The 13,940-nt window shown below is 45.9% G+C and overlaps 1 protein-coding gene across 10 annotated transcripts in view; it reads right to left on the minus strand.

The window, feature by feature from the left end:
* Nucleotides 1-13,940, minus strand: part of RUNX2 (RUNX family transcription factor 2) — a 224,951-nt gene that overhangs the window by 94,785 nt on the left and 116,226 nt on the right. For 3 of the 10 annotated variants that reach the window (XM_036115673.2, XM_036115447.2, XM_036115291.2), the window contains 2 exons: nucleotides 13,539-13,604; nucleotides 7,687-11,974 (listed from right to left, as the gene is read on the minus strand). The exons of 5 other annotated variants lie outside the window; for them this stretch is intronic. In XM_036115673.2, the coding sequence (XP_035971566.1) occupies nucleotides 11,496-11,974; nucleotides 13,539-13,604 (545 nt within the window). In that variant the 3' untranslated portion in view covers nucleotides 7,687-11,495. Of the gene's footprint in view, nucleotides 1-7,686; nucleotides 11,975-13,538; nucleotides 13,605-13,940 lie in introns of those variants that run through there. 2 more of the 10 variants (XR_004924656.2, XM_036115363.2) reach the window with 2 other exon arrangements.

A 13,940-nucleotide genomic window follows, 5' to 3' on the forward strand; every position in this document is an offset into this window, starting at 1 on the left:
GAGATTTAAATAATCTAGGGCCGGGAACATGGATGCCCCCTTTCGAGGCTCCTCCAGGCTAGACACACATGTGCAAAGCTTGGCACACACCAGTGTCCCATCTCAGGCTGCAGCTAGGTTTCCTCAAGCCTTGGGCCTCCGATCAGCTGTCTCCACTAAGAGCATTGCCTCTTAGTGATGACAGTTCAGATATGGGGGCCCTGGCTGCTGCCCCTTTGTCAGGTGGTGAGATGGACCCCAAAGCCACCCGTGGAAAGGTAAGAGTTGAAGTTGACAGAAATTTCTTGGCTTGGGTCTTTCTCCCATTAGGTGAGGCCAGTGCTACAGAATTAAGTTCAATAACACCTTTTATCAGTAGCAACATTCACCCGAAACTCAACACACCTAAATGGAAAATCCTGAAAGAGATTAGAGATTAAGGACTGAGGTGCCGGTAGGGTCAACATTTCTGTTCTGGATGTGTTGATGTATTTTATATTTATGGTTTATGTGATGTAATGTCTTCGAGTTCCTTCAGGGAAGGAGCCCATGGTAAGCCTATTGACAAACTTAGCCATGAAGTTCAGTAGAAAAAGTTTATAAAATATATATGAAAAATATTACTTTCAAAGAGTGACATTTCGGGGGTGCCTGGGTGGCTCAGTCGGTTAAGTGTCCAACTCTTGATTTTGGCTCAGGTCATGACCTCTGGGTTGTGAGATCAAGCCCCATGTCAGGCTCCATGTTGAGTGTGGAGCCTGCTTAAGACTCTCTCTCCCCTTGCCTCCCCCACTCACACTCCCTTGTGCTCTCTCTCTCTCTTAAAAAAATTTACTCTCTCGAAGAGTGACATTTTTTTAAACTTAAAATAACAGTTCTTTTTAAAAGATTTTTATTTATTTATTTGAGAGAGAGAGAGAGAGAGAACATGAGCCAGTGGGGTTTGGGCAGAGGGAGAGGGAGAAGCAGACTCCCCTGCTGAGCAGGGAGCCTGAGGTGGGGCTCGAACCCAGGACCCCGAGATTATGACCCAAGCCAAAGGCAGATGCGTAACCGACCGAGCCACCTAAAATAATAGTTTTTAAAATGTTGTTCCACTTGGTGCTCCAGCTCTATTGTGATTTAAACTATTTGAAAATTTTATTTACACTTTTTAAAATAATCGTCTTAATCCTTGTGAGTAATAATAATGGGTACCATCTATCTATTATGTGCTAGGCATTTTCTTATCTCATTAACTCATTTGGTTCTCATGATGTGGATGATAAAGGAGATTGCATCTAAAGTTTTAGCTTAGGAACATAGACTTTGGAATTGGGGAGATTGAGGCTTGAGTCTTAATAGTTGCATAACCTTGGGCAAGTCTGATCCTCAGTTTCCTCATCAGAAACATAGGGATAAAAACAGTACTACCTTCTTCACAGGCTGCTGGGAAGTCTGACATAAGGCATGTGAAATATCAAGCAAAGCAGGAGGCTCATAGTCAAGTGTGCAGCGAAAAGTCAATGTTAGGTCTTACTGCTATGACTTAATCCTGCCACCAGTACCAAATAGGACTTTTCCCCCAAAAGGAAATTAAAACGATGACCTTCAGTGCCATCCTAAGGGGGAAGGAAGTAAATCATCTTCCGCCTCCACTCCTTTCTCCCCAGGATGTTCATCTCAGGGACACCGGGGCCAAGTGAACCTCGAGGACAGCTAGGGAAGAAGAAAATAGTGAGGAACGGGTAGCTAGCGTGCCCTCTGCGTGTGGTAGGGGAGGGCCCAGGAAGATGATGTCAAGAGGAAAACTGAGCGAAGGGACTTTCTGGAACTACAATGCGCCTCTCCACCTGCTCCCCACAGCCCTTCCTTCTCTCTCCCTCACTCTCCCGCGGGCCTGGGAGCAAAGTCCCAGGGAGAGACGGTCAGAGGGCTCTGTGTGGACCCCTCACACAGGGCACCCCTGCTCTCGGGGAAGCCACCTCAGGCCTGCATACTGAGGTGGCCCGAGCGGCAGCAGAGTGAGGCCTGGTCACTGTCTGCTTTGGTCAGTGGGCTCCCCCCGCCCCGGAGCCCCCACAGTGCCTCTGGCTCTGGCAGCTCCCTGGGAGAGAAGAAAGCAGCATCTTACATGTGTGGCATATTCTAAAACAAAATAATAACCGAGAGGTTTTATAGACTCTGACAGGGGGAAGAAGGGAGTGAAAAAGATGGAACAAAGATGCCATTTTAAAGTTATTGGCTTCTGTTCAGGATTTCACTATTTTCTATGGCAAGGAGCAAGTAAAAAATTCCTCCTATTGATGAGTATTTTTCTACAGTCACTGAAAGCCAAAGGGCTCGGGGCTTCCGACTTCCCCTCTGGGGGAACCTGCGAGCCAGTCCTCTGGCTCACTCCGGCAAGGGCTGGCTGGCGAAGGCAGGAGGCGCGGAGGCCCCCAGGCGAGCGCCCCGATGAGGACCGGGTGCAGGAGGACACACTGTGTTTTCAGCCCGGGCTTCTGTGATCTTTCTGCCAAACAGGGGTTTACAAAGCAAAAACCTCCCGAGACTTCTCATACTTTCTGGCTTATTCTCCTGGTGTTCATCTTAACAGGAATCAGCTGTTTGCCTTCTCACTTATACAGCACGTTGCCGAGGAGAATTTAGCATCTGGTCTGGCTATTATTAAAAACAAGAACATCCTGCTCTGCTGGGAGAACAGCACCACTGGCAATAAAAGGACAGAGATCATTTGCATCCAGGATTGCAGAGATGTATCGCAGCTCAATATCTGCTCTCCCTCCTCCCCCGACGGCCTGCGTTTCCAAATTACCCCCCCCCCCCCCCCCCCCCGACGCATCCATCATTTGCATCGAGGTTCTCTCCTCTTTTCTGAACTGGAGTCCCAGAGCGGACTTTTTCCCTTGCCTGAGAGGCAGGGAGCCCGGGAGTCGTTCAAACACTGATCCGCTCCTGCCGTGTGATAAAATTGAACAACCAGAGGAATTTTTTTTTTTTTTTTACAACTGCGGAAATGAAAAAGTAAACAAGACTGGGACGGCCCTGGTATTTAGGCTCCAGCTTTTTGTTGTTGTTTTCGCCTTTTTCTTTTTTTAAGCATCGGGCTGGGAGCCTGAAGGAACCATATAATATGAAAAACCCTGGGAGGTTTTATTAGCCAATAAAAAAACTGAGTTCCTATTAACCACTTAACTCCTTGAGAAAGTTCCGCACTCGCCTCCCTCCCGGGTCCTTTCCTCTCTCGGTCCGCGCCCACGAGGCGGGAAAGTGGGCCCAGCAGTCCTGCCCGGCGCAACCCGAGTGCACAGCGAAGGTTCCAGAAGCCATGGCGGAGGATTACACTCAGTGATAATCTCTGCCCTTCTCATCTGTGAAACCACTAATAAGAAGATCTTGATAAGGAGTCAAACTTCCTATGCCCCCAAATCCGCAAACAAAAAGGCTCTTGAAGCACATGGCTGATGAGAAAGGTCACTGTGACTTTCAAGATTTAAATATGAAATGAGTGTTAGAGAAGACAGAATGGGGCTGAGATGTCCCCACCCCTCCCCGGGAAGATGTAAGGATGTCACAGAAGACTCCTCCACTTTGGGGGGGGGGGCAGAAGAATTCAGAGAAACGCAGAAACAGAAAGTGAAACTCGCCTGAGCTGTTGCTCTGTCAGAAGGGTGGATGGAATTATTTAAAAAAAATAAATAAATAAAAATAAATGACCTCATTTAGGAAGGAAATGATGTCGAAGGAGATTTAAAACATAAAACCGTTGTATTAATTCTCCCACGATGATGCATGTCGCGCGGTTTTGTTGCTTGCTTTTTTGTTTCTTTTCAAGCAATAAATTCGCACGTTTACATCAGTCCATCATACAGCTGGGAGTTGCTGGTTACTCCTGTCTCTCAAAGCCCCCAGATCCTGTACCGCCTCACTTCACGCGGCCTGGGTATCCTACTTCTGTTTTCCACAAGCCAGCTCACTCTGGTACTTTGGGTTCTCCAGGAGAAATGTCTAAGGCCTACGGAGTACAGGCTGCCTGAGACCTGGTTACAATTTTGGGTGCTGGTCTCATTTAATGTTGTGCAGACAAAACTACTTCTTGCGGGGCTTGGGTGGAAGAATTTTTGCTTGCCCCCCAGATTCCCACCTCGGTTTTTTTCCCCCTTTTACCATTTTGCTGTATGGTCTTGATTTCTTTATAAGAATGACAGGTATGGGCGGGGGGGAATTCTTCCCTTTCTACTGGCTATAGAGTGGCACAGAATGACCTTGGGTGAAGAAAAAAAAAGAGCCATCAAGCTGTGAGCTGCGTTGGCCATGCTAAAAACAGAAAACAGGTTTTCCAGAAAATCTACAAAGGTAGGAGCCTTAGGAGAAGATGATCAGGTTATAGTCTCCACTAAGTGGCCAGACATCATTGCAACAAAATAAGAAAACAAAATAAAATAAGTTTTAGTAAAAGTTAAGTGGGTTTCCAGAAACTTGATCCTTCTGCTTTCCAACTAGTTGTGCGTGTCTCCACAGCAGGGCCAATTGAGTCACGAAAAGCTCTTAAATAAAAACTTCACAAAAATAATAACCCCTTCTTAAATGTCAGCTTCACCGTGCTCCTGACATTTCAGGGGGCATCCAGTGTCCCTGGTCCCTTCTAAATAACCTTATGAAGAAGAAGAATTACTTCTTCACCACTTGTGGAATGAATGCAGTACTCTTTTGTAGGATTTGCAAGAAAAACAAACACCTGAGACAAATGCTGTGTCAAGGAGTGTGCGTGTGTGCATGAGCGCCCGTGCGGGCTTCAGTTTTCCCTGAATGGTTGCTCAGGCATCCCTTTCCATCCCTCTACCTCCTCGCTCCATCCCTTTAGGCATGTGCGCGCGTGCGCGCGCACACACACACACACACACACACACACACACACACACACCCTCAGTGTGGTTCCCTTTGCCTCTGCAGTGGATCCTTTCCTTTGCTAAATTCATAACTAAATTCATAGCTTTTTAAAAACTTCACTTCCAATTCCAAGCTTTTTAAAAACTTCACTTCCCAATTGAATACCCACTTCTGGGAAGTCACAGAGAAGCTTCTCAGGGTACACAGGAATGGAGACAAGGAAGGGAGAGATCCCCTTGCCTTGGCTCAGAGCTCAGAATTCAAATATAGAGCATCCGCTATCCATGTATTGGTTCCTACCTGGCCCTACTTAACACGTTCTGCAGGCCTGAGGGGAGAGCCAACGAAGGGAAAGCAGAGGTGGGCAGAGAAGGAACTGGAGTAACCCGGTGCACGCAGCTGTCTCACCACCTGCATGTTCTCTGCACCAACACCCGACATCTCTGGCAAGAAGGCATCCTTCCTGGCCCCTGAGGAGTCTGCCTGCGAGCCCACAGGCGAGCTGGCCCGGGCTCACTAAAACTGTGGCAGGCAGTTGAGTCGTCCCCAGAAAAACGTAGAGACTATAACCTGATCATCTTCTCCTACGGCTCCTACCTTCGTAGATGCCCCCAAACCAGTGTTTCCTAGCACTGGTCTCTAAGATAATTTCCGAGTAACCGGGGCCGGGAAGCCAGCTGGCTGGGTCGTCCCGATGCTCACGGTGGGGTTGTTTGCTTAAATCCGTCCAGCATTGTCCCGATGCTCACGGTGGGGTTGTTTGCTTAAATCCGTCCAGCCAGTGTCTCCACTTGTGCTGCGGCTTTGGGCTGGGGCATGACTGTTACCCACCCGTTTCCAGAGGGAACGAGAAATCGGCTTGTGAAGATCTGTAGGCCCTGTTCTCACTGATTGTGAACGAGGCCTTCCCCTGCCTCCTCCCTTGCCTGTTCAGACTGCTTTCAAATCCCATAAATATAAACATGTGGCTCTTCAACCGCATCTGTAGATAATAACTTCAGGGGGCTTCCTGTTTACATGGCAATACCCATCTCCCAGCCAAATAAACTCTGCAACAGAGAGCTGAGGTGTTTATTGGGCCAGTGTCGGCCGGGACTGAGTTAACAGGAAACACCCACTCTCAAAGCAATGCCTGATGATGAGATATTTGGGGAGCAGGGGACACAAGGGGTCAGACACACTGGAGAAACGTCTCTCTTCCTCCGCCTGTCATTTCCAGTGAGAACAGAAGCAGCCATGATACACATGGCCAAGTAGTCCGGGCCTCACAAAGCCCCACAGCTGTGCACGTTCCCTGGGACATGAGGAGGAGGAGGGGATGTGCAGACGGGAAAGCCAGGAGCCCCCCTCACAACACGTCCCAACCTCAGGGTGAAAGCAGGTGAAGGGATGGAAAAGGGTGATGCACGTCTATCTCCAGGAAGGTCCGCGGGCTTCCGCCCAGCTCTCCTGTTTTAATGAGCAATGTATTCTCACACTAGTTGTGTCAAGAAAGCCTGACTGAAGAATTTAGAGAGAGCCTCTAGCCCACTGGTTCTCGATCGGGGACGATTTTTCCTCCCAGGGCACATTCTGGAGACATGTTTCGTTGTCATGAGTGGGACAGTGCTATTGGCATCTAGTGGGTAGAAGCCAGAGATGCTGCTAAACCTCCTACAATGTGTAGGACCGCACTCCCTACACACACACACACACCAAAGAACTATCCAGGCTGAAATGTCAACAGTGCCAAGGTCTAGCCCAATGCCTCTCCATAAGCCAAAAAACTGAGACCCAGAGGAGCAAAGTCATTTGCCCTAAACCATGCTGCTGGACAAAGCTGGAGAGAGAGAAAAAGCCACTCTGCCCACCTCCCATGCAATGTCTTTGAAAGCCACACAGATGCCTAATATAAAAGGATAAATAAATATACATCTTCAAAGAGTTGCAAACAAGTTCGCTGGCCTAGGTCTCACCCGCGTGCTTTCAGGATGTCTCCTAGTCTTAGAAATTAGCTGTCTCCAAGATTTCTCAGAACACAATGCCAAAGGGGTAAGAATGAGCAGATCTCAAAGGAGGCCTCTCCCTCTTAGCGTCATGTGGGCCACTGGCCGGCGCCTGAGCATCTCTGCTGCACGGTTTCTGGTCCTTCTTTTAGAACTGTGGTAAGCCAAGGCGGACAGACAGCACGACATAAAGAGAGCAACCACTCTACCCCAGGCCCTCAACCTTATCGAAGGGGAGGGACTTACAAAAATACACAATGGCCCATTAAAAAAAAAAAAAAAATCTCCAAACTAGAGGTCTGCTCCCTAGTGGAATTTTTCTGAGGCTACAGCTCTCCAGGCCAAGGTCCGTTTTTACTTACCCTTGTGCTTTGATTGACTTTCTCTTTAAGAACCCAAAAGAGATGTGGGAAGGAAAATCGACTACCCCTTAGGGCAGGGTTGCCTGAGATCTTCTGACCCCAGCCAGGATTCACTTGCTGGCTCCGGCTCACATGCCCAGAGATTAGAACCCTGGGTCCGCAGAGCCCGCTGTCTTTGTTTCCAGACTGGTCCCTTCATCAGAATAAAGGGGCTTTACTCAAGGATGGGGTGGGCACTCTTTCCTTCGGACACAGGCTGATAAGGAAGTGAGTTCACTGCTAGATCCTTCGCCCCAGCCTCTGTAGGATTAGGACAAACCAAGAAGGCAGTGCCCAGCGGAATGTTTTAACCTCTCACCAGTAATAGAGACCCCCACTCTCCTCTGGCCCTGGCAAGTCCTACAGCCAAGAAGGGCCCAGGTATAGGCAGGAATAGGCGTCAGACTAGAGAAGAAACCACGGCTGAGAAAAGACCCAAAGTACACACGTAACAAAACCAAAAAAGCCATTTTATTGAAAATTAAATTCAAACTTCAAATTAATATTACAATCATGAGAAAAATGCCAAATAATTCCATTTACAGTTGCAACATACAATACAAATAGTCCCTTTGAAGTTGAAAGTCAACTCATCCACAATCATGGCCTGTGGCACAAAGCAGAATTTGTACAATATGTGCAGGGAAAGCAGATCTTGGGCAACAGCAATTGGAAAAAATAAAAATGAAAAGCTTGTATTTACACAAAATGCTACAAACATTTTTGTTCCACAGAAATCTAAGAATGGTAAAGCATATCCAAAAAAAAAAAAATGGAATTTTATTCAGAATACCTAAGAAATTACTGTAACTTATGGTTTTGGCTGATATATTTCAAAGTACTGCATTAAAAAGCAAACAGTTATTTGTAAACATGAAGTAAACAAACATCTAAAAAATTCTCACACAGAAAATATTTTTTAAATGCATTCTCCTTTTAAGAACAACAAATTCAAGGTTTGGAAGAGTCGTCTTTATTTTATTTATTATTGTTCTTTCGAATGTCATAGAAGTCGTTATTGTCTTCACTCGTGCTTTGTGTTTCCATGTATTAACCTAGACTCTGAGTCAGTCCCTCTCCTGGGAATGGAAGGAACCTTAAGCCAGCACACACATCTCCTCCCCTCTGTGTTTGCAATGGATGATCCCTATTGGTGTGGGTTTCTCTGCTCGTTTTTAAAAGGCCCTCGGGGGTGGGGGTTGAGTCTCTCAGTTCCAGGCTGGAAGTCACTTCACTCATCTAAACCCAACGCTGTGGTACCTGTTCTGGAACCCTGACACCGGTCACACTTGGTGAGACAACTAAGACAGAAAGCGGCTCTGTTGGTCACGCTGTAAACTCCAGCAACGTCTATGCTACAAAGAGAACCGTGCTCTGCGAACCTGAAGGAAACACAGAGCGTTGGCTAGTACGTGGTTCCATGGTCGTAGCAGTGAGGCTTTGCTTTGGTCTTGACATCACAGATCATATACATGACCCAGTGCAAATTAAGGGTTCAGTTAAAAAAAAAAGCGCAGTGGGGGGGGGGGAATATTTAACCCCCAGGCTGAAAAAGAGCAGAATTTAATCCGAGAAATGTGACTTACCCCTTTGGAGTGGTTGGAGTGAGGGGGGAAGGAAGAAGTCCTTGAATTTTTCCCAAGAAAAAAAAACACAACAACTTTTAAAGTGTTTCTGGGTTGCTGCCTGCAGCCACTATAATAACCTTTCAACACAAAAGCATCCCTAAAGTCACTTAGTATGTGTCCTGTAAACTTAAAAAAGCCCTTTTAACATTAAAAAATAATGTACAAATATAGTACCTTTTCTATTAAATAGGGTACAGCTGGCACTGGCGGTAACATTTCCACGTCAATTAATTAAAATTGAGATGTGTAACCAGACACTGGCTTTTTTAAGTGCTGCTGAAACAAACACACATATTTTACACTTAACAAATAAATGGACAGTGGCGTGCTTCAAGCTACCACACACAAACAATAAATAGTATCAGTTATTACTTCCCTCTTAGTTAAGGAATAGGAAAGTGGCTTATTTATCTAAGCATACTTGGTATACAACCTTTAGAAGGCGAAGTGTTTTGTTTTGTTTTTTGTTTTGCCCTCGATTTTTGTTGGGAGGAGTCGGGGTGGTTGCAAGGGAGGCCCCCAGCCAGTAGCACAGGGCCAGGTGCCCCCCGCGCTATCCCGCCAGGCTTGGCGGCCTATGAAGCGGGCCTGGGAATGACTACGGGGAAGGGGTCTCGAGGAGCTGGAGGCAAATCTCTACAAAGTTCTGCTCAGCGGGGGCACAGAATTGAAGCGAAGGGGCCCCGGACCTGTGAGGGAGCAGGCAGGGATTTGCCCGGTGGTGTCATGGAGTGATCCTGGCTTGGATTAAGGATTCACGCTCGAGAGTTTGCCATGGGGTCACCAGGAGTGGTCAAAGTGCATCCTACAGGAGGGCTTCTGCTCAAATTCGTACACAGTAGTAGACACCAAACTCCACATGGCCTTGCCTTCCCTTGACCCCACAGGGTTGGATATGGGCCCCTGCAGCCCGGATGTTCCCTCAGCTCAGCTATCTGCTGGAACTCGCCTGCTTCTTCAGATGACCCGGCGCCCTTTAAGACAATGACTTCACCTGCTCCTTTAAATGCAGATTCCGTGGAGAGCCGCCAGCGGGGCCTCAGGTAAGGCAGATCTGGGTTCTCCTGACTTACTGTTTGGTAAGGCGGGTTGGTTAAGAATCCCTGGTGCAACTTGGCGTTACTGTCCTATGTGTATCATGATCCATCCTTTAGCCACATGGGTGGCTTTAAGCTATGTCTTCACTATGAAGCCTGGCGATTTAGAGTTTTGCTTTAACTAGGAAACCACAGAACATTTTTCTGCAGCTCAATGATTCACTTGTGCTTGTCTTTTTAATATGACAAGAGTCATCATTATTTGAAAGAAATTGGGAAACCACATCACTCCAGCATTTCATGCTGATAAAGGGCAACATGAGTGATACGGGGCTAAGAGTTGGTTTTTAAATCCCTAATTATTGCTTTAGAAGGCAAAGCTGGGTTAGAGGCAATCCAAGGTCTGAAAGAACGAAGCATAACATTTCCTTCATACATCATAAAAACAAGCTACATCTAAGATATTTGGAGATGGACGTATTTTTGAAAATCACATTGTGCCTGGATGAACTGAAATTGCTTAGCAATATTTCAGATATGGCTCCAGCCCACTGAAGAATTTTGTTATTTAATAAAGAGCACTTTTAGAGACCGAAGTCAGCATATCAGTACACTAAGAAATGTTTCAAGGGTCCAAATGTCATTAAATAATTATAAATATATCTTTAAAGTTATATGACCATTCACGTTAGCAAGTTACCTCAGATTTTACACATATCATAATTTAAAAAAAAAAAAAAGGAAACAACACACAGCCAAACACAAACACTATCTATACCATTATGGCTATAATAAGGTATTGCCATTTTGAGTTTTGCATAAAAGGAGAAAGGTGGGGAGGGTGGCTGAGGGATGGGATTTCTTTTTGGTTAAATGGGAAAAGGAAACAAAAAAATGTATAAAAAAGTAAAATAAAATCATCTATCCCGATCAGTATTTTTTGAAGTCACTTTCTTAAAGTAGGAAAGAAAAACAAAAACAAAAACAAAAACAAAAACTGAACCAAACAGTTCAAATGAGAACTTGCGGCAAGCCTTTGAAAGCAAAGTCTGGGACAGTTACTCGGAATGGATGGTACTGTAATGGAAGCATCCATTCTCCCTCTTTGCCTTTACGTGCACCTCGACCAGCTTTGGAAGCTGGTCTGCAGAGTGCACTGGTCCAAACACAGCTGCTACCGCGAGGGTGTGTGGTTTCAGAGCACAGAGAGGAAGCGGCTTTGCTCTTCTTCCTCCTGAACCTGGAGTCCACCTCTCTGACTTGGCATAGGAACAGGTGATTTATGATAACAGGCCAAACAACAACACAACAAAAAAAATACCTTTTTCCTTGGTTTGTAAAAGTACATTTTAAGTAGAAAACAATCTGAAACCTAGATAGGATGGTCTCTCTCGGGCCTTTTGCTTCTCAGTATCTCTACCCTCCTGTGGTTGCAAGATCATGACTGAGTGAGTGAATGAAATATCTTCTAAAAAATAGGCACTTTGTAGATAGCTAATTGATATACATATATATGCACTCTCTCTATATATGTATATATTGATACATTTGGGATGCGGCTCCCAGATACCGCTGGGCCACTGCTGAGGAATTTCAATATGGTCGCCAAACAGATTCATCCATTCTGCCACTAGAATTCAAAACAGTTGGGGAACTGCTGTGGCTTCCATCAGCGTCAACACCATCATTCTGGTTAGGCAAATTTGGATTTAATAGCGTGCTGCCATTCGAGGTGGTGGTGCATGGCGGAAGCATTCTGGAAGGAGACCGATCTCCCCCCGGCACCATGGGGAACTGATAGGATCCTGACGAAGTGCCATAGTAGAGATATGGAGTGCTGCTGGTCTGGAAGGGTCCACTCTGGCTTTGGGAAGAGCCGGGATAGGGTGGTGGCAGGTAGGTGTGGTAGTGGGTGGTGGCGGACATACCGAGGGACATGCCTGAGGTGACTGGCGGGGTGTAAGTAAAGGTGGCTGGATAGTGCATTCGTGGGTTGGAGAAGCGGCTCTCAGTGAGGGATGAAATGCTTGGGAACTGCCTGGGGTCTGAAAAAGGGCCCAGTTCTGAAGCACCTAAAAATTATAACAGAAGATGGGGGGAAAAATCTGTAAATATCAATTAAAATAATGAGAGAATTTTTACATGAAAAAAAAAAAAACTTTAGCTTCCCAAAAAGGAACAGCAAGCCACAAATAGACCTTCAAACGCACCGGTCACTACCCAGTCTTTTTTTTTTTTTCCACTTTATGGTCCTTAGGTTCTTCACCCCCCCAGAGAATCCCAGAGGGCTTTAAAAACCCCAGCGTGTGCTAGGTCTTATGTGTAAACCAACCCAACACCGATCACATAGATTCACTCACCAGACTTTTAAGACTGAATCCTCACTGATTTTTTTTTTCTTTTTTTGATTCTCATTGCACCTCAGATATTTGAAAGTGATGTTTTTACTAAGTAGGACAAGTTTCTTTCTCTCAACCCAACATAAAGAAATCCCAGAGTGATCTGTTTTGTTATTGGTACTCTTGGCAGGGTCCTTTCATCAATGAAAGAACTTCAAAAAGATACCCTAACATGTTCCTACCGCTTCTTTTCAACTCTTAAAATCATCTATAGTCTTGTTTTATTCTCCATCTTAGTAATGGATGTCAAAAAAACCAAACCAGATTTCAATGTGTTCTGGAACTATCTTACTTTTCTGGGGGCAGAGAGGGAGAGTCTAGCCCTTAGAAATTCTCCCGAGGGTCATAAACTAAATAAGTAGGCTTTAAAAGTGGGGGTGGGGGGAAGGCTTAGTACCTAGGAATTGTTGCATTTCGAGCCTCATTGGGTGACCTAGGACTCATTCAGGCCAGGTGCCAACAGTAGCTTTTGTGAGAGGCTCCATGCCCGGGGGAGACAAGGAAGAGGTTGCCTCAGCATCCATTCACCAGGCCCCCGTGCCACATCCTACAGATTTAGCTTCGGCTAATTCTAAGTGGTACCTGGAGGCAAAGCTGGTTTTGCCCTGAAATGTAAAGCCCCTTAACTTCTAGAGCTAACAGTATGCCTCCTTAACAGCTATTTCTGGTGCTTAAACTTATAAAACCGTAGTCATAAACCACTTCACGTGGAAATCAGTTTTCTGAAATGCCTAAAAACTTAAGAATGGTGATCTTTAAAGACTTAAAGACTTTAAAGATGATATCTAAAATTGACAGAATTAGGACAAGAACTTTTATGATCCCAGCGTTCTTAAGATTTTGTCACATCTAAAACCTTCTAATTCTTTGCATCTCACATGTTTGCTTTTCCTACAGCTTTTATCCTTAAGGGAAAGCACTTAGTGCTTCTTCAAGGCCTTAGTCAGGAGGTACTTCTTCAGCCCCGTTTTTATTTAACCCTTCTTCTTGGATGCTACGGGATTTATTAAAGGAATAATCCTAATACTTTTCCTTAAATACTCAGCTGACTGAGAGTTGTTGATTTTTGTTAAAACGCACATTCCTGGGATCTTCGGTAAGGGCCATGATGTGCACGTGTCATCGAAAGCGATTCTTTAAAAGCGATACGTAGTTAACAAAAGTTTTTCTCAAAAACCGGACAGTACCAATCAGACAGCCCCGCCCCGCCCAGCCCAGCAATTGTTAAAAGTCTCACCTGCCTGGCTCTTCTTACTGAGAGGGGAAGGCCAGAGGCAGAAGTCAGAGGTGGCTGTGTCATCATCTGTAAAATGAGGGGGACGATCTCTAAGTTCCCTTCCAGCTCTAAACACTCTAGCACCGCCCTGAACTCTGAGACAGGAGGAGAAGCAACAACCTTAGGGGAAGGGGGAGGCAGAGAAGGTCCCACCCCTCATGAGCGCTTTCCCGGAATCCGCAGGCCCATAAGCCCAGAAGCAGAGGGTAAAAAGCTCCGAGTACCAGAAGCAAACACTTTCAAGATGACAAACCAAAACTGACACACTCTGGGCAGTTACTCTCTGCTTTCTATAAAGGTTCCCATCTTCGGCCGGCCTCTACCTCGCCCCTCCCGGCTACAAAATTCTAACCAAATGTGTTC

The sequence above is a fragment of the Halichoerus grypus genome, chromosome 9 (genome assembly GCF_964656455.1).
Source record: "Halichoerus grypus chromosome 9, mHalGry1.hap1.1, whole genome shotgun sequence".
Classification (NCBI taxonomy): Eukaryota; Metazoa; Chordata; class Mammalia; order Carnivora; family Phocidae; genus Halichoerus; species Halichoerus grypus.